Source organism: Pleurodeles waltl, chromosome 6 (genome assembly GCF_031143425.1).
Source record: "Pleurodeles waltl isolate 20211129_DDA chromosome 6, aPleWal1.hap1.20221129, whole genome shotgun sequence".
In the NCBI taxonomy this organism is placed as follows: Eukaryota; Metazoa; Chordata; class Amphibia; order Caudata; family Salamandridae; genus Pleurodeles; species Pleurodeles waltl.
The window spans coordinates 1,080,335,421-1,080,360,291 of record NC_090445.1 but is presented as its reverse complement, the minus strand read 5'-3'; the positions used below and the strand labels follow the sequence as shown (position 1 = coordinate 1,080,360,291).

General features: G+C 47.1%; 1 protein-coding gene across 17 annotated transcripts in view; it reads left to right on the top strand.

Moving 5' to 3' along the window:
* Window positions 1-24,871, top strand: part of UBR4 (ubiquitin protein ligase E3 component n-recognin 4) — a 1,862,787-nt gene that overhangs the window by 1,699,053 nt on the left and 138,863 nt on the right. For all 17 annotated transcript variants that reach the window (XM_069240131.1, XM_069240143.1, XM_069240141.1 and 14 more), the window contains 4 exons: window positions 3,798-3,925; window positions 5,118-5,225; window positions 5,371-5,490; window positions 22,565-22,755. In XM_069240131.1, the coding sequence (XP_069096232.1) occupies window positions 3,798-3,925; window positions 5,118-5,225; window positions 5,371-5,490; window positions 22,565-22,755 (547 nt within the window). The remainder of the gene's footprint in view (window positions 1-3,797; window positions 3,926-5,117; window positions 5,226-5,370; window positions 5,491-22,564; window positions 22,756-24,871) is intronic.

Sequence of the window (24,871 nt, the reverse complement as noted above, 5' to 3'; positions counted from 1 at the left end):
ATTCCATCTCTGACATCACTTGTTAAGCTTTAGAAAGCAGGCCCCACATGTATATGACCGTTGAATGCACACCATCCTCTTCAGGGAACAAGAAAATCTCTGTGCATACCATCCCGTTAATAGGATATCCTCTGCTCTAAGGATTTGGCCCACCCTGCTGCGTACATATCTCATCACACAGACATCAGAAGCTCTACCCTAAGAAACTGGTCTTATGTCTATTCCTAACTACAGTTTGAATAGACTTTGGATGTGTTGCTATATGCTATAGGCCATTCTCTTTATACCCACAGACGTGGGCTGAAGTGTTTTGTACTTAGAACTCCTACTCCATAGCATATGCTCTCCACTTCTGCTTCCTCTTCGGGGGTATCTGCTGTCCCAGCTGTAGGGCAGCATACTTCTACTGAGCCTCTACAATCTACACCTCATTTGTGCCGATTGAATGGAACCAACTGAGAGGATTCAACGTTATGCCGTAAGTGGTGGAAGTAATCTGGCTGCATGTTGCTCCTCCATCAAATCTGTATTTTCAGGCTGTTTTCTAAATTTAATACCAGGTGCAAGGAGAAAGAAGTTGATCCCTTATGTTCAAATCTGTTGGATGTTATTTTATTTGTGTTGTCTTTGGCCAAGCAAGGCTTTGCTATGGGCTGTTAAACGTTACTTGTCAAGTCTTTTGCCTGATTTTCATTTGCCTTATTCACCCACATTATTCAAGCCACCTATTGTGCTGAATTTTTACTAGGTCTTTCGCATATGTTTACCCCTGCTCATTTTATAATGCTGTTACAGGATGAGATGCAGACCTTGTCAGTTTAGTGTTTTGTATACAACCTTTTTCTCTGACTGTTCCAAAAGTTGTATCAGCTTTCCATGCTTGGGTAGTCCAACACACTGCCTCCATTCTTTTCTCCATCTAAAGAGAAGGGTAGGTTACATCGTTTGTACCCACATCGTCATTAGCTTTTTTACTTATAAAAATAAGGAATACCATGTTGATTATCAGCTGTTTGGTTTGACAATGCAAGGAAGGAAAAACCGATCCAGAATTTTACCTTATTGTGATGGCTTGGGCATAGTTCATGACAATAATCATGGGGTGCCAAGTCAGTCTCATATGCTGCATTGCTGATGACTTGGTTACAGACCAACATTCCTTCCTACGAGACTTGACACTTGCCTTTCTTCTCTCAGCAGCTTCTCTGTGAACATGTGTAGGGAATCCTAAAGGGAACTGTCATATTGACGCAGCATTATGGTAGAACCAGCTGCCTTCATTGCTGCAGATGAAGTCCAGCGCATCCGTTTGCTTATTGACTACTCCCGTTTTCTCTCATTGTCTAGATGGATAGTGAAAGTTTGAGCCACAACGTGAGATTTTCTGACTGCCAGTACTGATAGAATCCAGCTAAGGGTTGGTTCTAATGACCAGTGGATCTTAATGTGGTGGTTTGCATTTTTTCTGAAGCCTAGGTTGAGCAATACTCGCCAATGCTGAAGTAAGAAATAATTGCATCACAGACGTCAAAAGGCCCTGGACCAGAGTCGGACAGTGCCTGGAAGTATATAGGTGATGTACGGTCTCAAAAATCAGGTTGACATTCTAGGGATAGGCACTGGAATATTAAGCTTCATCACTCCTCTAAGATGCCCCTAACTGGTAGGACGTGAGCAGGAGGTGAATCAGTGTAGGGGAATAATCCCTGCTGTAGAAATTGGCCAAGGAGTTCAATAACCATGAAGAAGGAGAGCATCTAGGCCTGTGTGGGTAAACATACGAATGAGACCGTCTACTGGAATGTCTCTAACGACTGAATTGAGATATGGATCATCTTCAAGAACTCGTTTTAGAGTGTAATCTTGCCCTCTTGTGTGGACTCCTCCAGTTCTGGGTTATAGGAGGAGCAGAAGAAATTGACTGAGGAATGACTGGTGACCTTGATAGATAAGAGAAGTTAGAGGCACTGATGAAAAGCATAGAGGGACTGATCTCTGAGGCAACAAAGTAGATGATGAATTAACTTTCAGAGTTGCCTCCCTACAGGGAGAATGTTTTTGAATAATCCGAATCAGAGCTGTGAGGTACACTCCTTCAAATGGCAGAGCCATTCTGAAGAAAGTTATAATGGCTTCTTGAAGAGGAAGGCTTATCTCAATGTGGTAGGCTCTCTGGTCTCAACATCGGTAATAAATAGCTTTTGGGCCTCAATGGCAAAGGTGAAGTCTGTGTCGAACGTGGTCCCAAAAGCATGTGACCCTTGGGTGTTGGTGTCATGTCCTGTGTTGCAGGTCTCAACGGCAAACATCTGGGATCCTTCAATGTCGGAAGGCACTTAGACATGGACATTCTCTGCAGTGTACCAGTCAACGGCGAACGAGTGGATACAGTATCCTCTTCAATGTCATGATTCCTGATGTCAAACAGGAGCTGTGTCTCTTCCTCTGGTGTCCCTCTGGATCGACCACTCTGGCTGTCCCTTAGTGAGTGTTGATGGAGCTGAAGTAGAAGGTCCACCTTTTAATCACCCCCTCAGACCCTCCTGAAGCAGCTTCCTGAAGCTTGTCCTCCAGGCAGCACATCCTGATTTGAGGCTGTTATCAGCTATTCCTGGGCATTTTCTGGTAAAGGCTGGTAGTATTGCCTCAGACAGGGCACTTTACAAAGAGTAAAGGCATTTTGGTAGGAAAAGTAATCATTTTATATCGGAAAATATCTGTAGCATATGACTATCTCTAAATGATTTTGAGTGAAAGCATTCGAGGAAGGTTTGGAAAGCTTTCATTGAGGGGGGAAAAAACCAGAAAGGTCGAGCTCAGCTCTCCAGAATCCTGCTATCAGGAGCTGAACAAAAGAAATGGCTTGTCACCTGATGATAGGACACACCAGGAAGCTTAAGACCCTTAAAGGCTCAGAACCTGTTTTTACGGTAATGTCTGTGGCAAACTATCCGCTAACACTGACCATCATTTCCTTACTTTTCCTTTAAAAAAAAAGATTTGTGAAAGATGTATCCAGTCACAGTAGTACCAGTGTAGTGACTGTTTGGCTCAATAGGCTTGTTTAAAAAAAAAAATTTTAAAAAATGACTTGTTTTTTAGCCCATTACTAGGCTGCTAAAATAACTTTTCTCTTAAGCACACCTTGGCAAGACCGTGAACTGATAGTGCTGAGAATCCACGGGGAATCTTGGATAGCTATGAACTACTTCTATTTGTTAACACTAGTCTGTTCCAAATAGTACCAACAGTACTGCATTTTTCCAGGGATGCAGTTGACCCTAGAACCAGCCAAGATAACAACCTTAGACCCTGCACAACAGCACTGTATTTGTCCCTATATAGGCAACAACCTTTGTGCCCGCACCACAACACTTCATTTGTCCTTTTAGAGGCAAAGGGACCTGTAAAGTTCAGCTTTCTTCAACTTCTCCTCCAAATACCATCCCAGAACCTCTTTAAAACCATGCAGACCATTCTTTAAAGTCATTATTACAGTGTAATAAGGACACGTGATGGCTACAAATCATTCAAGGACCAGTCTGGCACCTGGTACGAAGATTCATATAAGTAACCTGCAGGAACTAACATCATATCAATTAGAAAGAACTTTACTGAAACTGAGTATCTTGTTACTGTGGAGATCACATCAATTCTAGTGTTTGCCAGTGCCAAGACTTTTACTGAAGAGTGTTGCTCATTTAGCCTAATGGAACGCGGGTTTACGAAGGCCAAGTTGCTTTTATGTCATGAAGGGTAGTTACTGTTGCAGCTTAGTACCTTTCTCTTGTTTCTAGATGAAGTGGAGGATGAGGAAGAAGTATATAAAATGGCAAGTGTGATGGCACAATGTGGAGGCCTGGAATGCATGCTAAACCGATTGACCGGAATCAAGGATTTTAAGCAAGGACGACATCTTCTGACGGTAAGTGGAAGCAAGCTACCTGTAAGTATGTCCAGCAGATGGTGAGTGGCATACAACCTGCACAAGTAAAATGGTGTTCCAGATGCATAGAATGTGAACTTCCTATACATGCACATAGGTATGCTGTGCATATAAGAAAGAACACTTTTCCATAGGAGTACAAGGCATGTGACCACCAACCAGTAAAAGTTTAAGATGTGCTGTGAGTATCAACCCCCATCTATCTCAGGGGTCAATGCCTGCACTGCATTGTGAGAGATTTTTTCGAGCCATGTGAGTGGACTTGCGCATAGCGAATGTGAACATATAATGTAAGTGGGAAGCTAGCAGTGCAGGATACCGAACTACAAAGAGTAGAAAGTGTGCTTTGCACAGTAGGTGTGCATAAGTTATGTAAATAGGATTAGTATAATAAGAAAGGTTATTAACACCCAAATGTTTGAGTAGGCATTTGAACTGTGCTTGGTATGTGAAAAACCTTCTGGCTGCATAGGAAGGGAGTGGCTTTAGGATGAGTGCCACTCTTTCTTAATAGGGTTCCAGTTAGTGTGAGAGCCCTACTTTGAAAGCAGGCAGTGCATGGAACACTGTGCCTTATGTGAAAGAAATGAGAGCAAGGCACATGTACATATTCAGTTTTGTCAGATTTTAAAAGGTAAAGCAAATCAAGAGGGCATGTGTTCCTTGAGTGCAATATGATGAATTACCTTCCTTTGCATGGTGAATGTGAATATTCTGATTTAAAATTGATTTATCGCTACATGAATGTTAACTCGTCCCTCTGTTGAGCATTTACAACACTTTGTGGGCACTCTCTACACAGAAGGGAGCACTAGGTACAGTAATTGTTAGCATCAAGTCCTCGGGTGAGTGTGTTAGGTAGTGTAATTGTGAGGAAATAGGGTGGGTGTTCCCTGGTCCCTAATAATTCTACGTGGTGGAATGAATCTAGCGGTCCCCTTGATTTCTGATTAGTGGGTGTGTTTTTAGCTTGTTGAAATGTGGTGTCCTTTTTTGTGATTTGACACCTAAGATTTCCTTTAGCAAAATCCCTTTGTCAAAAAACATGGGTTGCATTTCTTGCTGCACTGCTGAAGGTATCGCCCTGATCTGTGATTAAGTTTCTGTGTAAGTCTACACTTAATTTTCTTGATCTTTCCCTTTTCATGAAACGGTCTCTGTGTCTCGGCAGGTGCTGTTAAAGCTCTTCAGTTATTGCGTGAAGGTGAAAGTTAATAGACAACAATTGGTCAAGCCTGAGATGAACACACTAAATGTCATGTTGGGCACTCTGAATTTGGTAAGGAGTGGGAGATCACTTTTATGGGCTAGCACTATGGGATATGTTGGATTAATAATAGATGCAAAAAAGACTGTTCCATTTGTGTGCCAGGAGGAGATGCCACCATGAACTCTGAATTGATTATGCCATTCTCTCTTGACAGGCCCTTGTGGCTGAGCAGGAAAGTAAAGACAGTGGTGGAGCTGCTGTTGCAGAACAGGTTCTGAGTATCATGGAGATCATACTGGATGAATCCAATGCAGAGCCTCTGAGTGAGGACAAGGTCAGTATAAACCGTAAGCATGTGTGAGTTTGGATGGACAGCAAGGAAAGCTGCATGATATTTATGATGCTGTCATAAGTGATTTGTAAAAAGACAACACAAGTAATGTTTTATAGCATGTACAGCTGTTGATACATAAGCTGTACATACACCTGCCATCTAGTGTGGGTTTTGGACGTTTGCAAGTCATTTTTTATTTTCGAACAAGTCTTTCAAGTTACAAATGTGCTGTGATCTTTGGTCCACAGTGTGCATTGCTACTGACTCATCTTAGATATTTTTTTCCTGCCATCAGGTTCAGATGTACACAGAGAGGGTTCAAAGTTTTTTTTTCTGTTCCTTGGATTGTTTTTCAGGCCCATGTGGTTCAGTTTCAATACTGATGTTTTCTAGAACAGTCCGTGTTTCAACAACATTCTGTCACTCTACTTCATCAGACACATTCTGAGGACCGCCGATTTCCACTTGACCCCCACAGACACAGGGGTTTGCTCTGCTACCTTTTGGGGACTGCATGTCCTCCTTCAGCCATTGACATTGGATAATGCAGACCTACAGGGAGGTGATGAAAAGGACACTCTTTGAACATTGCCCCAAGTGAAATTTGAAATCTTTGTGGTTGGATCACCTTAATGTCACCAATCTGTGCCCCTCCCACAACAACTTCTGTTGCAAGTTCTGCTTCAACTTCTGCTCTAAAAAGACCTTAAGGTAGCTCAAAGTGTTACTAAGCATACCACAAAATGCACTAACAATGATCCTCCGATTCAGTGGCATTTTCAGAGCAGATGATCCCTTCTGCTCAGAAACAAATGGCAATAACACATGTCCATCTGGAATCCAGTCAGCCCAGATAACGCCCACATAACAGACTGTATCCTCCTCGAATGAATTAGAGCGAAGGAAGAGGAGGAAGCTGAATCTACGCCGAAGACTTCTGCCATAAGTCATAAGTGCTACACCTGTCTTTAAGAGCTACCAACCAATTCAGGGTTGCATTAAAGGTTTGAAGCCGATGTAAAGCGCCACTTGTGTCTGCATTGAGCCCCAGGCACAGATGAAAACGGCTGCCTCCTCGTGGGCCTCCACTGTCTTTGGACTCTGATAAGTATTGAATAAACGCTTCAGAGCTGACAAACCCAGAAGGGCATCATGCCTTGTCCCCATTGATACCTCCTCTACCGAAGGGCATTAAGCACCCTTCTCAAATCCAAATTTGGCAACAAAGGTCCTTTCAATGCTGAACATCCAGTTGATGCTGAAAGCGTCATTGAGAGCTGGATCCAAAGAGTCTGAGCTACTGATTCTACAGAGAATCTAGGGGTAATTTGATGCTCAACAGAAGCATCTCTTTATCCAGCCCATTACTGGGAAGATCTCAGCAAAATCACCTCAGCTGAAGCCATCAGAGACACAACTTCGCAAGAGAAAATGTGCCTTTGAGGAGGAACTCTCCTTCCAGTTCCCCTTTTAGAGCTGCAACCGAAGAAACTCAAGGACGAGGGCATAAGCCCGCTCACATATGTTCCGCCACCTCTTCCACTTCTGCCACCAACCCAGCCCCCACTCATAAGCATAGGACTTCCTTTGCCTCTACCAGAGTCACCTGAGTGGTACCCACTCACCTCTTTTGTTCCAGGCAGTCCATATGATCCTGTCGCGTGGGCTCTCATTATCCTAAATGAGACTACTGGATTTCTAGGCAGCAGGATCGATAACGGTGTGGGGGACTGAGTCTGACCCACGTGTAAGGAACTCTGTCACCCTAAATCCGGTTGTTGCTCCGGCTAACTAGCAGTGCCTCATTTCTCCCACGGGGAAGAAATGATTGGGCAGCCGAGCGCATCACATCTTTGGAACTTCTCAGGGAAGTCGTGGTCACTCAGATCCAAACCAACTCTCTCATTCACAATATGGTCTCATATACAAATGACAAAGACAGTATAAGTTTTATATAATGTTTTAATAAAACGACTGTATTTTAGATATTAAGGCGTGAGCCGCAATAACCAGAACAATACAACATAGTAGGATTGATATAGTAACCAGGAGAGTAAAACATAGAAATAAAGCTATCATAATTCCTAACCGTTTCTACTCTCCCTCTGCTTGTTCTATTTGGAGCACAGCATCTTAAGCTTTCAGCTTGCCTTTCTGTATCACTAGGGAGACGGACACACTCATACCTGAGCAAAGGCCTGTGATCTGGTTCAGCATCTGCAACGAGGCAGTCAGCGTCTAGTTGTGGTTCCCTGGTCGGAATCTCCCTCTTGCATGTATTGGGACAAGGAAGTGATTTTATAACTAACATGTCATCGTGATCACAAAATGTTCCTACGCAGGAATGGCAAGTCTAGACTCCTACCACGTCTATCGGCAATGTACCAGACTGTATCCTTGACTAAAGCACAGAGTGAATATGTTATGAAGAACTCCAGTGCTGAAGTAGGCAAAACAGTGTGATATGAATAAAAAACAACACCGTAGAACTGGCTATTCTGTAAAATAACAGTACGAAGCCTAATAGAAAGCATTTAGAGTAAAGTGCACAGAGGCTCTAAGCTGTTAGCAAATGAATAAAATATATTTAGGGCAAAGTGCACAGAGGCCTAAGGCCTGAAGCTAATGCGCAAAATATACGTAAAACTGACCACACTACAATCCCAACAATGCATATGATTCCATCGAACCATATCACTGGCCTTTAGACACAATACAGGGATCAGTGATGACCCTTGGGAAGACTACAGTGCAGACTATCACTCCCACTCACCCATCTCAGGCACCCCCACCAGGTACTGCGGCCTACAAGTGAGATCATTTATAGGGCACTGCGCATCATGAAGTGGATATGCACCTTGTTCAGGAGGATGAGAGCTTCTTAGAGAAGCATCTTTCTAAATCTGAACACCCAATCCAGTTTTTACGCGTGCCTGAAGGCATGATTAAATTTATCCAAGAACATTTTTAAAAGCCAAAAAAGGCTAGGGTGAAAGAAAAATATAAGCCCTCACCCAACAACCCTACCTACATCAGGTGGTCAGATCCCCTCTGACTTCTGGGGGTTCATACTGCTCTCAAAAAAGCCTCCTCCCAAGCCACAGATGATGTCCTTCGGCCTCATAAGGAGAGCAAAAAACTCACCACTGTAAGATAACAGGGCAGTGGCAGTGACACACTGTTGCATAGCAAATTCCGTCAAACCTTTCTCCAGATGGAATAGGTCTCAGTGGGAGAAGATGCAGGAACTTGTGGAACACCTTCCAGACGAGTAGAGGAAAAAATGATAGGCAATAGTGTCTGAGGGCAAGATCATCTTGAACTCCAAAATTCATTGCACATTTGATGTCACAGCCACCAGGGACCTTAACACCATTGTCCTTATCAGATGACTAGACTGGCTTCTCATTCAGTCCCAAAGTCCACCAGCATCAGGAAGCATCTCTTTGGCCTCCAAGGTTAACTAGAAGCTATTAAAAATAAAAGGGGACTCTGAGATTGCAAAGTCTGTAGGTGCCCTGCAAACTCCAACAGCAAGAGGTTCCATTTGTAATTGACAGCCCAGTGGAGAAACCAAGGTAAAATCACAAGACCAGCTGCAGTCTTACAATGATAGCTACGTACCTTCCACCAGGAGGCCGGTCGCAGCAGCCGGGCAACATCCTGTGTAGGGAGCTGGCTTGGTATGTGGTGGGTGCCCAAGGTACTTAAACTGTATACCAGGTCCAGGTATCATTTCTTATTGAAGAGTAGGCAGTGTCTGGAAGCCAGACTCTGTAGAGGTAGCTGTGGATGAGCAGCCAAGGCTTATCTAATTCACATTCAAAGCTCATGCAATACCACTGTAGTCGCACAGCACTTACACACATGGAAGAAAACACTCAGTTGTACAAAAATAAAGGTATTTTATTTTTGGAACACAATACCACAAAATACTAGAAGGGCAACCCTCCAATAGGAGGTAAGTAATACACTTAATATACACTAGCAATCAGAAATAGGCATAGAAAAGGTTAGAAAACAGTGCAAATAGCAATAACCAACAGTGACCCTAGGGGGAGCACAAACCGTATACTAAAAAAATGGAATGCAAACACAGCAGCCCCACCTAGGTAAGTGGAATGTGTAGAGGGGAGCAGGGAGGACTTAAAAACCACAGAGGTAAGTAACACAGTACCCCCCAGGGACCAGGAAAGCAGGAGTAAAACACTGGATTTTCCCTACACCACCCAAAAGGAGGAAAAGAATAAAAGGAAGACACCCAGAGAAGTCTGCAAGAAAACCAGCGGTGGATTCCTGAAGAAAGAAGTCCGGTGGAGAGAGGGGATAAATTTCAAGAGTCACAGTGGAGTCCGTGAGGAGTAGGAGCTACTACCCACCCAGCTGTAGTTGCAGTAGTTGGTTGACGGTGAGGAAGAACAGGTCAGCACTGCAGCCCGGGTGCCGGAGAAGAGTTCCTAATGAATGCAGATGATGTCCCACACTGGAGTGAAGATTGCAGACAGGTGTCGGTGCAGGAATTCCACCAACAAACCTTGGCAAAGGTAAACTCGTGATTAATGGAAAAGTGGTGCTGCTGGGGACCAGCAAGGCCCAGGAGGACTCAACCCAGAAGCGGGAGTCCCAGGGACCCTCAGCATCGCAGAAAGTCCGCAGAGGCAGCATCCACAGGAGTCCCACAGGACGTGGACACAGGAGTCGGAGAAGGAGCCCACGCAGCTCTACAAAAGAAAATCCCATGCTGCCGGAGCACCACGCAGGAGGCTGGGCCTAGCAGGAAGGAGTGCTGGGGGCTGGAGCTGCATGTCGCCTGAAGATCCCTTAGAGGAGATGCCAACAAGCCTTGGCAGCTTCAAGAGAAGCGGTGCACAGGGGTACTGTCCTGCGTGGGAAGGCAAAGGCTTATCTCCACCAAAGTTGGACAGCGGGCAGAGAGGACCAAGAGGACTACTCCGGACCACCACCACCCGTGATGCTGGATCCACACATCTCAAGATGAGTGGAGATCCACGCAGCCGGTTGTCGTTTGCTGTAGGTGTCTGCGGTTGCAGGGGAGTGACTCCTTCACTCCAAGGGAGAGCCCTTCTTCTTGTGCAGGATGAAGAGTTGCTATCTTTGGAGGATGCAGGGCCTTGGAAATGTTGCAAAGCTGGCAGGAGTTGTGGGAGCAAAGTTCCAGAAGTCTTATTCATTGATTGCAGCGTTGTTGATTCCAGGAGGGTCGCTGTCGCAGTTCCAGTGGCCAGAAGTCGAAGTGGAGGTTGCAGAGGAATCCTACTGGAGTTTTGCAAGCCGAATCTGAGGACCCACCCAAGAGAGAGTACCTAAATAGCCCTGAAAGGGAGATTGGTCACCTAACCAGGGAAGCACCTATCAGGCGGGAGCTCTGACATCAGCTGGCTGGATTGGCCACTTTTAGGCTCCCAGAGTTCCCTGCCAACCTTGGAAACAAGATAGTAGAACCCAGGGACCCTCTGGAGGAGCTCTGAGCACCACCCCTGGGGTGGTAATGGACAGGGGAGTGGGCACTCCCCTTTCCATTGTCCAGTTTCACACCAGAGCAAGGACTGGGGGGGCTCCCAGAACTGACGTGGACTGGTTTATGCACAGAGGGCACCAAATGTGCCCTTCAAAGCATACCAGTGGCTTGGGGAGGCAACACCTCCCAAGACAGTCGCACCTATTTCCAATGGGCGAGGGTTTTACCACCTTCTCCCACAGTTAATCCTTTGTTCTGCCTTCCAGGGCATGATCAGATTTAGCAGCCGAAGGGCAGACACCTGTCTGAGGGGTGGCAGCAGCTTGGGCTGCCCTGAAAACCCTGTAAGACTGGTGGTAGCAATGCTGGAGGTCATCTAAGGAGCCCCCATACTGCATGGAATCATACTTCCAATACTTGAAACAGTATTGGGGTATGATTCTGACATGTTTGATATCAAACATGCCCAGGTTCGGAGTTACTATTATTTAGCTGGACATAGGTAGTGAGGTGTGTCCAATACACTTATAAAATGGCTTACCAACACTCTCAAAGTCCAGGAAAATACATCTGGTGTTTGTGGGGGCACCTCTGCTAGGGTGGGTTTGCCCTCACACACAGGTACCACCACCCTGCCCTCTGGGCTGAGAGGCCCTACTATAGGGGTGACTTACAGTGGCCTGGTGCAGTGACCTGTAGTGAAAACAAGTGCATGCACCCGTTTCACGCAGACTGCAATGGCAAGCCTTCAGAAACCTTTGCATGGGCTCCCTATGGGTAGCAGAATAACTGCTGCAGCCCATAGGGACCCCCTGGAACCCCAATGCCCTGGGTACCTAGATACCACATACTAGGGACTTACATGGGGGGAACCAGTATGCCAATTGCGGGAGAAAAAGGTACATTTTACAGGAGAGAGTAGAACTACTGGGGTCCTGGTTAGCAGGATTCCAGTAGAGACAGTCAAACACACTGACAACAGGCAGAAAATTGGGTAACCATGCCAAGAAAAAGGCACTTTCCTACATCCTGCATCCAAAGCTGTACAACTTACACATCCATGGTTGGAGTTTGAGCAGCTAGAGTTGGCAACTTTTGACCTCCCTCCCGAGGTAGTAAGTCATTCTTGAAGCTACGTGTCGCACCACCAAAACCATCCACAGACGCTGGAAGAAGTTTGTTGTTTGATAGTCTTATAGCCAAATCCAACCTATACCAGCCCATTTGTCAGAAGTTTATTTTCCCTAGGCTTTAACCCAGCAGGGCCGTGCAATGTCAACAGTTGAAAACTACCCGTCTGATAGAAACTTCTAGTTGCAGATTCCTTACTGCAGATTTCCCCCAGGTGTCAATCTGAATCCTGGAATCTTGAGATTTTTCTTGAGTAGTACCCCTGCACGCACCATTAGGTGGCATCTATCGGCTCCACGTCCAACAGAGGCATCCAGTGACGTTGCGGGCCCTATGTGGGCACCACTCTGGCGTACCGTCTGTTATTTTCTTTCTGCACCAGCGTTGCACTGATCTGAAGAGCTACCCCTCAGTAATTTTTTTAATGGCCTTTTTTTTTACTTTTGTCAAAATATCTGCTCCTGTTGCCTAAAAGTATGTCTTCGCAGAAGACCAGTTGTATGAAAGTAGCATCTTTCCTGCTACCCAGGACCCCCGTGTCAGTGTTCTCTCCCCTAAATTTAGTTGTATGGTATTTTTAACACCCCACAATCTGCATACAGGTGCACCCATGTAAGTCCTTAGTCTATGGCACTTAGGTACCAAGGGCAGGGGTTCCCCCATGGGCTGCAGCATGTATTGTGCCACCCATGGGGGCCCATGCAAACTGGGACTACAGGCCTGCCATTTCATTCACCTTTCACTACATATATAAGGTTTGCCTTATATCATGGTCACTGCACTCTGACCCTGTAAATCACCCCTAAGGTAGGTCCTTCAACCCAAGGACATGGTCATGTTTCTAAGTGTGAGGGCATCCCTGCATGAGCAGAGGTGCCCCTACAAACTCCGGACTCCATTTCCTGAGCTTTGTAAGTGTGGGTAAGCCAGATTAAGGTATGTAGTGGACACTGGTCTACACGAGTTGTCCAACTATGTAATAGCTTCACCAAACATTGGCATGTTTGGTATCAAACATGTTGGAATTATGCAACTACACAGATTCCAGTGCTAGTTTCATGATACCTTGTACTCTGGGGGTTCCCTAGGGGATACCCCAAAGTCTGCTTGTATATCCTTGCAGGGTCAGCATGCCGACCCCAGACACTGTTCTGCCCTCCTGCTGCTGAGCCTCACTCGGGCAAGGGAAAGCAAAACAAAGGATTTGAGTAAGATAGAGGTGTGGCCACCTCTTCTTTAGAAAAAGGGGTCTCTGGTCTTAGGTGGGGGGTGCCTTTGAGCGCCACCAGACGTACTTGAAGGACACATTTGGTGGTGTCCTTCCATAAACCAGTTTGCACCAGTGCAGGAGCCCCCCCATTTCCACTCTGGCACAAAACCACACAAAGAACAGCGGAGTGATTTCCTGCCACCCCACCCCCCTCCCAATCCAGCTTCTCCCCTAGGGCGGTGCACAGAGCTCTGCCAGGTGGCCCCTGGATTCTGCCATCTTGGAAATACGATAAGCATCTGACTGGCTACTCCAGCTAGGGTACCTTCCTGACCCCCTCTGATAGATGGGTCACTGCAGTAAGTGTCCAATCCCCTTCCTTGGTTATTAAGGCCTCCACTTAGGGTGAGACCCTAGATTTGTCTGCAAGACTTCAGGAACCGTTTACAAGTCTCCTCTGCAAGACACTTCTGCAACCTGGACGCCGGAACTGCTGCTTTTCTTCGCTGGAACAAAAAGCAAGAATGTAACCAGTAGGAGGTCTCCTACTGCAACTTGGTTTCCAAGTTCTGCAAAGATGTCTGTAACCCCGTGGCCATGCATCCTCCAGAGTCATTGGGACTCTCCCTGCACCTAGGAAAGCAGGAAGGAATCTCCCTTGTAGTGAAGGAGTCACCCCCCACGCATCTGCAGGCACCTCAACGATGACACCCGGCTTGTGGATCCTGCTGTCCCACGGACTCTTCAAGGCTCTATAACACAGGTGTGTTCCTGTGGCTCTTCAGAGATCTGGCCTATTTTCCATGCATCTGGGACGTCTGTGGTCCCTCGCTGGAGCTGCTTGGCTGCAACCCCTGTGCACCGCGTCTGTCGTTGCCAAGGTTTTTTGGCTCTTCAGTCCGAAGACCTCCTAGCTCCAAGAACAACGTCCTCTCTGCAATTCCTGTGACGTGGGCATCCCCCTTTGCTGTGCTGTTGAGGCCTTCTTGTGCCCGCTGCCAGAGGGCCCTGCTGGGTGCTCCACCGATTCCTGCTGGTTCTCCTCCGTCCTCAGGGCTGGCCTTGACCTACCAGCCAAGGTTTGGTCACCTGGACTTTGCTGGTCCCCACAAATCTTGCAGACTCCGTGCAATGTCCCTGTATTTGCCAAGGCTCGTTGGTGGTCCTGCTGACCACTGACCCCTATACAATTCGACAACCGCCATGGGACAGCTTGTGGACGACTCCTGGGATCGTCCTGTATCGCATGGACTCCACCGCTGCACTTCTTCGTCCACCATCCTACAGGAAAGCATCTCCGAGAAGGTTGGGCATTGCCCTCCTGCACCGTCTGGGCACCTCCAGATGGTCTGGACTCTGTCCCCTATCTCCTTAGGTCCTTTTCTTCAGGAATCGACACCTGGGTTCCACCGACCTGGTCCATGGGACACAACAGCTGCTGTACAATCAAGGCTTCCACTGACTCCAACAAAGGATTTTGACATCACTTCACCCCTATGCACCTATGCTCCCTGGTGTAGGTACTCCACACGGGTGGGGGCACTATCCAACCTCCCTTGTCTCAGCGGTTTCCTCAGGGAAGGGTCCTAAAACTTAAAAACTCCAACCGCAACTTCCCATGTTATCCTGTGGACACTGACCTGAAAGTATTACTCTGCGCACGGGCACCTGGGTTATCCTACCAACTTAACTTTAGGGTTATAGTACTTCCCCAGTGTTAAGGGTCCTTGGGTGGTAGTGTGGGTTGGGAGCGATTTTCAAATCCCATTAGTATATGGTTTGCACACCCCCAGGCCGAATAGGGACTCATGTTACTTTATACCTTTCCTAACCTGTTGCTAAATATATTTTTGTATATTCATAGCTCCGGTTAGGAGATGCACAAAAGTTAGTTCTAGAGTGTGTGTTACTATAAATATCTATTTTTCTAACACTTGTGTGGTTCTTTCCTGTGTGTGTTTCACTGACTGACGTGTGGTATTTGCAACCTCCTTACACCCTCCTGGAGAAGCCTTAGATAACGTCCACAGCTACCCTTATGAGAGCTCTGGTTTTCAAGAGCCGCCTACACTATCACCAAGGTTTTCCTGGACTCAGAACACGGTGCCTCACCTACAGGTGTGCACCATATACTGAGCCAGCCTGCTACACCCGTTTCAAGCGATTGGTGGAGGGGGGGGGGTCTTGTCATCGGCCAATGTCCATGACGGAGCATGGCCACATCCCAAAGTCGTCCTCCGAGTGTTGGGCCTTGAATCCGAAGGTTTTGAGGGAGCGGGCTCTAAAGCTACTGTCGGCTAGGCACTACACTCCATGTAAGTCCCGGTCTCGATCAAGAGGAAGGTCTTGGGATTGGTCATCGAGTCCACACTCTCCTTAATCCGTCTCCGAGTCCTCAGGACAATTGGGTAAGTCAAGGCATAAGAAGAAGCTGAAAAAGGCGAAACGTTCTTTGACTTAACCTCATCCATTGGCCTCATTCTGTGAAGCCTTGTCTGGACCGACTCCACGCCTCCCTGATTTTCTGGGAGCTGGAGCGACCCCTTTCCAACCTAGAGTTCTGTGTAGTTATGCACCTCATTTTTAGACAGTCAAACACCACTGACGTGCCTTCAGGCTCCACGGAGTCAGAAGGGGCCCTTTCGGGTTCAATGCTGGTGACTTCGGGTCCAAGTGGCACCCATGGATCCATTCCTGGATCAAGACCAGCGTCAGTCTTACCACCTCAACCTTCCCCGATACCTGCCCCAACATCGACGCTCCTGGTGCAGCCTGTGCTCCCATCCCCATCATCATTGCTGACTCCCACATGGAACTGAATGGGCTTTGTACGATGCAGAGTCTGGCACCGACAGGAGGCCTGCCTTCTGTGTCAGATATTGAGCCCCTTTCCTTTGGGCATTTTATGGTGATGAACCGGAGGGGTTGCTGGGCCCTTTGGAATACAAGCTCCAAAACTCTAGGGTCTGCTGAATGGACTTGGGTGAAGCCAGTGGCCTGGACAACTCCCTAGATACTGGCATGCTTTCTCCCTCCTACAATGGCTACAGAGGTAGGAGAGTCCTACTCAATGGTGGTGCGAAGAGCCGCTGAAGTTCTGGACCTTGCATTGCCTTCATTGGCAGTTAGGACTAACCTTCTGACAGAAGTGCTTCAACTTGGAGCTTACTCCTCCAAACCTCTGCTCCCTTTCAATGAAGCCCTTACAGATGTCCTACTGGGTACTTGGTGCAAACCCAGGACAGTGGCACCTGTGAACAGGACAGTTGCCCGCTACTATCGCTCTGCTCTTGGTGATGCAAGTTTCTTATTCAACACTCCGCATCTGAGATTTTGGTAATCCAAGCCTCTATCTCCCTTGTCGCGTTTCCTTACACTCCCCCAGATAAGGAATCCAAGAGGCAGGACACACTTGGGATGATGTTTTCTTCCACCAACCTGGCATTGGGGTCCGTGAACCGATATTCCTACACGCTGTGGGATACTGTTGCACAAGTGCTGCCACAGGTCCTGGCAGTACTTTCCTAAGCCGTTGCTGATGGGAGCGACAAAGCAAAATTAATGATCCAGTGTGGACTGGACACAACCAACTTACTGCACAAAGTGGTTACATCAAAAGTGGACCTGTGGTGCCACGCCTCGTTGAGGATGTGTGGCTTTTTGGGGGATTTCCAAGTCAATCTTATGGACGTGCCCTTTGATGGCACCCATCGTTTCAGAGAGAAAGCAGACTAGGCACTCGAACGCTTCGAGGATTCTCGTGCTACGGCCAGGGCGTTGGGCCTCACGGTGGCCTCTCGTTCCCCTCAGTCTCACCCTTTTGTGACTACGGAAGGAGCACCCAGCCACGTCTGTTCCTATCCAGCCACTGTGCCATGCATGCTTCCCAGCTTCTGCGTGGTCGGGGATGTGGGATCCACCATCCTCACGGATCAGGGAGCCAACAGTCTGGCCAGTCTGCCGCCCCCACCTCTGTGGGGGCGGCAACCCTTCCTGCCGCCAAACCTTCCTAGTCTGACTCTTCCCCACCAGGGACCAGTTGGAGGCAGGATTTATCATCACCTGCTCCTCTGGCAATCTATCACCTCAGACAGGTGGGATTTTCAGATGGTCCAAGGGGGCTACTCCCTCCCCTTCGAGAGACCTGCATCCATGCCACCATTATATGATCAGATGACGGAGGATCACTTAGCACTCCTTCGAGCTGAAGTTACAGCTCTCTTGGCTAAGGGAGCCATAGAAAGGGTTCCCGTGCTAGAAGAAGGTCCAGGTTGCTATTCCCACTACTTCCTGGTACCCAAAAAAGAAAGGGACAGGGGCCTCTGCCCTGTGCTAGACTTTCGGTCCCTTGATCTCGTCCTCAAGAAGAAGTTCAAAATGCTCACTCTGTCTCAGGTTTTATCTGTTCTGGACTCGGGAGACTGGACGTTGGTGGTGTTGGGCTTGCAGGAAGCCTATTTCCATATTCCCTTCCTGCCCACAGATGTTACTTGCGGTTCACGGTAGCCGCAAGCACTTTCAGTTCACCATGCTTAGGAGTGCCCCACAGGAGTTCACCAGGGTGAGGCCGTGGTCACAGCTCATCTGCGCAGATCGGGGTTTTCAGTCTTCCCCTGTCTCGATGACTGTTGAAGGCAGGCTCACCCCAGGCTGTCGACTCCCACTTCCATACCACAGCGGACTTCATGTATTCACTGAGGTTCACTATGAGTGTGCCGAAATCACACCTGACTCACTTTCAGATGTTCCCTTTCATTGGAGATGTTCTGGGCGCAGTGCAGTTTCTCTCATAGGGGATTTCCATGTCTAGTCATAAACACTGGATAGTTCTCTCCACGTGCGGGGACCCCGGAGCGGTTCTTTAATACATCTTCTTAAGCAGAGATTTTTCTACTTTATTCAGTAAGGCCTGTAAATACATTTAAGAAACAGACAGATAATGCAGGCTATATATCTAGGGTACCATGGCCAAATCATTAAGTCAAAAAAGGGCTAAAACACCACCATCTCTGGTTGGTGGTCCTCATGGCCTCCTGTATCCTGCTGGTGACACACGCCAGATAGCATATGAGGACTCTGCAGTGGGACCTGAAGTTCCAGTGGGTGCAGCATCACGGGAATCTCTGACATGGTCCAGATCTATGAGGGGACTACGAAAGACCTGCAGTGGTGGCTTTCGAATCTGCATTGGGTCCACGGCAGATCCCTCTCCCTTCCCCTGCCAGATCTATCCATAGCGACAGATGCGTCACTTCTGGGTTGTGGCGGCCACATGGGAGAGGCCGAGATCAGAGGCCTCTGGTCTCCGGCGGAGTCTCAGCTCCTAATCAGTCTTCTGGAACTCCGGGCGATCAGGCTTGTGTTGAAAGCATTTCTTCCCTCTCTCAAAGAGAAAGTAGTGCAAGTGTTCACTGACAATACTACGGTCATGTGGTACTGGAACAAACAGGTTGGAATATGGTCCTGGACCTTTGTCAGGAGGCTCTATGCCTCTGGACATGGCTGGAACACAGGGCATTACCCTGGTGGTTCAACATCTGGCGGGCTCTCTGAGCGCCAGAGCGGATAAACTCAGCCGTCGATGCACAGCCAATCATTAATGGCATCTCCATTCGGAGGTGGAGCAAGATCTCTTTCAGCAGTGGGGAGAGCTTTATCTAGATCTTTTCGCCTCTGCAGAAAACACGCAATGTCAGCTGTTTTGCAAGTTTGAGTTTCCAAGACGGCATTCTCTCAAACGCATTTTGTCTCTCATGGAACTCAGGCCACCTTTGCGCCTTCCCGCCTATACCACTTCTGCCCAGAGTTCTCAAGATCAGGAACGACCAGGCCCAAGTTATCTTGGTGGCTCTGGACTGGGCACAGAGAGTATGATATCCAGAGCTATTAAGCATGGCCGCCGATCCTTTACTCAGGCTGCCTCTTCTGGTGGATCTTATGTCCCAGCAACAAGGGACGGTTCTTCTACTAAAACTGTCCAATCTCCTCCTTCATGCGTGGACATTGAGCGGTGACAACAAACGACTTGTGATCTTCCACCCGAAGTCTGCAATGTCATCTTGGCAGCCAGGCGTCCCTCCACCAAACTGGTATATGCCGGTCGTTGGCATAAATTTGTGGAATGGTGTACCAACAAATCTGTTCCTCTCTATGCTCCTCTATCTGAGGTTCTTTTGTTCTTTCTTTCTTTGGCCCAGCAGCGCTCTGAGTTGGGCACCCTTAAAGGGTATTTATCAGCCATTTCGGCCTTTCTTAGGCTACCTGATCTGCCCTCACTCTTTAAATCTCCTATTTTCAATAGTTTCCTTAAAGGTCTAACCCATTAATTTCCTCCCACTCCATTTATCATGCCTCAGTGGGACCTCAATCTTGTCCTTACTTATTGTGTACTCCCTTTGAGCTGATGCACAATTGCCCTTCATGGCTCCTCACATTCAAAACTGTCTTTCTTGTTGCCATCACTTCTGCTCGCAGAGTGAGTGAGCTTCAATATCTTTCTTCAAAGCCTCTGTTCTTGTCTGTACACCCTGACAAAGTGGTGTTGTGCACTAAGGCTTCCTTCCTTCCCAAGGTTGTTGGGCCTTTTCATGTAGGCCACTCTATCACTTTGCCTACTTTTTACGCACTCCCACATCCTTTCCAAGAGGATGAGAGACTCCACTGTCTGGTCCCAAAAAGAGTGTTGGCATTCTATCTAAATTGTACTAAAGATTCCCGGTTGGACGTTGAACTCTTTGTCAGATATGTGGGTGGGAAGAAAGGGAAGTCGGTGCAAAAATGTACCATCTTGCGATGGCTACTTCTTTGCATAAAAATGTGCTACGCTTTGGCCAAAAAGTAACCCCCTGAGGGCTTGTGCACCCATTCCACCAGAGCAACTGCTACTTCCACTGCGTTAGCACGCGGAGTTCCTGTCCTGGATATCTGCCAGGTGGCTACGTGGGCATCCCTACACACGTTTGCTAAACATTACTGCCTAGATGGTCAGGTCTGTCGGGATGGCTGCTATGGTCGTTTGGTCCCTCAGGACTTTCTAGTATGATCTTGGTTTGCAGCCCACCTCCGAGGGTGGCATTGCTTGGGTATCTATTCTAAGGTAAGGAATCTGCAACTAGAAGTTTCTATCAGAAGAACAAGTTACTTAGCTTCGGTGACAAAATATCTGGTAGGGACATATTCTAGTTGCAGATTCCATACCGACCCACACATCTTCCCTGCTTGCGAACTGATTTCTAGGGACAGAGTTTCCCACTTCAGGTCCTTAGCTCTGGTGCACCATTCTCAATGGCTCTGCGCTTTGGCGTGGAAAGTCGTTAGAGAAACTGATGTCACTGCGCTGAGGCGGCGTCTTCATACTACTCCCGACGTCATCACGGTGACTATGACACCAACGACTCCCGCGGAGTTGACCCACTCCACCTACCGACGTGCAAGGGTATTGCTCGAAGAAAAAAATCTCCGAATCCAGTCTGACGCCTGGGGGGAAATTTTAAGGTAAGGAATCTGCAACTAGAATATGTCTACCAGATATTTAGTTACCAAAGGTAAATAACTTGTACTTCTAGTTGGTTGTAAAGTTTGTGGCCTAACAGGGAGACTGTCAACTTGATCCTCTACAGGGCAATTATTCACACGTTTGTTTTGTTACTTTCATGGCAAGGATATGTGGTTGGCACTATTAAAGGTTATTTATTTGGCCTTTCTGTGTTTGCCTAGACTGACCTTGAAGTCACCTGTTGTGATTAGTTTCTCAAAATACCTTACTTATATGTTCCAACTTGTGCCCTTTATATTGCTTCAGTAGTATCTTAACATGGTCCTTGTGTACTTGACATGCACACACTTCATGCCTGTTGTTCATTGAAGTTGTTGACCATTAAAACTGTATTCCTCATGATTCCTTCTCGCTGTGCCAGTGACATGCCGGTGCTGTCAGATTCTCTGTATGCCTCCTTCTTTTCTGGTAAGTTGGTGCTACGGACTTGTGCTTCCTTTCTGTCAAAAGTAGTGTCACCCATTCATGTGGGGACAGTGGATATGTCTCCTTGCTTTATTTATCTCTGCCTCATACTACTAGGAGATGCTTCACTAGTTCGACTCGGAATAAGCCCTTAGTTGTTACTTTGAGCACACTAAAGATATCTGGGTAGGTGACCAATTTTTCATTGGTTTTACCTGTGTTAAGAAAAAGAGGGTGGACCAAAAGCAGACCTTGCCCAGATAGATCATCCTATGCATAAATCCATGCTATGTCCTGACCAGAAAGAAGCCTTCAGGCGGCCTTTGGACTTATTCCAGCTGAGACGAGGCTACCACTGGAGCACTGGCTAGAAGTGTTCTAGGGTTACACATCTGTCAGGCTTCTACATGGGCATCCATAGAATCCTTTACTGGCTCCTCCTATCCCAACAATCAAGTCCACAGGAAGCGCCATCTTGCCTCCTTAGTGCTGCAAATTGTTTCTGGTATAAGTCCACTCCTCATATCTTCTACCTTTTGAGAGGTACTGCTTCACCTGTATTGAAAAGGTGTGAAATTCACATTTAGAAGTATCCAGCAGAAGAACAAGCTTCATACCTTCAACACTTTTTCTGGTAGATACTGCATTTAACTACTCACCACCTCCTTCCTCCACATTCTTCGGAGTGGATGTTTAGGATTCTCAAATGGTCCCAAGTCAGGTTAAGCGCACTGTCACGTCTGGAATATATTTAAACTGATTCAAATCTGAGGGTGCAGAACAGTTGATAAGAAGATTGACGTCAGCTCACAGGCGGGGCAATTATATATGGCTCCATGCCATCATTTGCTGTGGTAGTGTGATGTTGCTGAGGATTTTGATTGGACCACCTTTCAACCAATGGAGCAATTGCTGGAAAAGTTCATATCTAATTTGGCGCTTTGTCAAAATTCAGAAGGTGATAAACCTGCAGTTAGTGTATCCTTGAGAAACAGCATTAGAAAGTGACTTGTTCATTTTTTATCGAAGGTCTAGAGAGTTGTTTCATAAATGTAAAATGAGTGATACAAGGGGTAGCCATCCAGGTACTTTGCAAGTTGACTTTGCTCTTTTTCTGGGTATGTTGTATACAAAGTTTGTTTTCTTTTTTTTTTTTCTAATAAATGTTTTCAAGTTCAGGTTCGCTTGTTTGGTTCACATGCTGCTCTGAAGGTTCATAGATCTTTGTAAAGCTAAAATTCTGACAATGAAAATCGAAATTAACTTGATTCAAATAAATATTTTTATTTCACAGGGGAACCTCCTGCTGACTGGTGACAAGGATCAGCTGGTGATGCTTCTGGACCAGATAAATAGCACATTTGTGCGCTCCAATCCAAGTGTTCTTCAAGGCTTGCTCCGTATTATCCCATACTTGTCCTTTGGAGAAATGGAGAAAATGCAAATTTTAGTGGATCGTTTTAAGCCCTTCTGCAATTTTGATAAGTAGGTCCTGTCTGCTTTCTTGGCGTCATGAAAATGGCATATTTCCTAGCCTTTGTCAGAAGTTATTTTTACTATAACTTCAGTAGCTAAAGCAAATTATTTCAACACTCCAACTGTGAGATTAAAATCTAGACATTGTGGTTAAGAGAGACCTGACCTGCACAGACAAGATGGAGGACAGGCTCATGTAGAGGCAATCCCCTCATAAACCTATATAATCCTTGCAGTGTCAATACCCAACAGCAGGTGGAAAAGCTACTTTGGCCAAGGTTATGTGGAAACCCTCAGTTTCTCTCTTGATGACTTGTCTCCCCTAAATCTGCTGCAAGACCTGAACACTCTGGCCTTAGCACATGGAGGTTGGTGAGACTAGGAACTGCAGAACTTGCTGGTGACTGTTTGGGGCTCAGGCACAGAGGATCTGATGTGCTGCTGAAGCAGTTAGAAGCTGAAGGAAATAGTCCCTGTCTTGATGCCCTGGATATTCAAGAGGTGGGAATACAAGCTGATGGTGGTGGCTGATTGCGACCAAGGCAGAGGAGCTGGCAGGCTGATGAGCCTTGCGTGTTGCTGATGGTACAGGGCCAGTCCTGACCCCTTGAGTCAAAATTTTGAGGATGGTGAGAAATGAGAGCTTTCTCTGAGGGACCTCTGAGGGAGGGGAGCTTTCTCTGAGGGAGCCAGATCACCACTGAAATCACAACCCTTTCCTGGAATAAAGTAGAGAAATCGCCGATAGGGAGGTGGTGCTGTACGAAGTACAATCTGAGCTGAAGCAGTTTAGTTTGGGGTATTGCATGATCAACTCGGAAGATATGCGTGCTGATTAAAAATATATATCTCTTTTTAAATTGGGCTTTATTTTGCTGCACAGTATGTTGCGCAGAAATGGAGGGAGGCTGATGCACCCTGTAGGAAGCTAGCTCTGTACATACTATGTCAAAATGAGATATAGTGTGCACAGAGTCCAGGGCTTGACAGAGTCAATAATAGTTAATACTAATGCTCTACTTGTGGTAGTGTGGTCGGGCAGTTAGGCTTATCAGAGGGTACTGTTAAGCATTTGTTGTACACACACAAGCAGTAAGTGAAAGCACACACTCAATGACCTAACTTCAGACCAATAGGGTTTTATATTGAAAAATATTATTTTGTGAATTTATTTCTAGAACCACAGGATTAATTTAGCAGGTAAGTACATTAAATGAAATGCACTTTACACAGTAATACTTAGAACTTTGAATGGAATCAACAATGCACACAGTTTTCTTTAAAATGGCAAAAAGCTATCTTAAAAGTGGACACTGCAATTTTCAACAGTTCCTGGGGGAGGTAAGTAAAGTACAGTTTTTCAAGGTAAGTAACCAACTTACGGGTTAAATCTCCGGGGCATAGGTATCCCACCATTGGGGGTTCAAGACAACCCCAAAGACCCAGCACCAGCGACACAGGGCCGGTTAGGTGCAGAGGTATGTACCCGCGTCGTCGAAGGGCAGACCAGGGGGGTTTGAAGGAGCACTGGAGGGGCCCCCCAAGTAGGCACAAAATCTACACCCTCAGTGGCACAGGGGTGGCCTGATGCAGTCTGCAAACAGGGAGTCGGGTTCTCAATAGAACTCTATGAAGGCAGGGCACAGGGGGGCTTCTCGGGCAAGCCACTGCCTGGGCAAGGGTGAGGGCCGCCTGCTGGTCGTTGCTGTACCAGTGGTCGGTTTCTCTCGGGCCTGGGGCTGCGGGTGCAGTGCTTCTCCAGGCGACGAATATCTTCGTCCCAGGCAGTACTAATAGAGGGGGTGTGAGGGGGGGCTGCCCTCTGCATTCCCTCTGCAGGCGTGGTTGTGGCGGTCTGGAGAGGTCAGCCCAGGGTTGACACATAGTCGTAATCGCCTGGGAAATCCTCTCTGGTTAGTTGGTTACACTGGACACGGGCCAGGGGCGTCTGGTGCAGAGAGTAGGTTGGCCTTTGAGACTCACCTCCAGGTGTTACAGTTTCTGCAGAGGGAGATGTGAAGCACCTCCACCCAGGACAGGCTTTGTTTCTGATCAGAGTCCACAAAGGCACTCACTCCATGAGGTCAGAAACTCGTCTGGAAGTGGCAGGCTGGCACAGACTGGT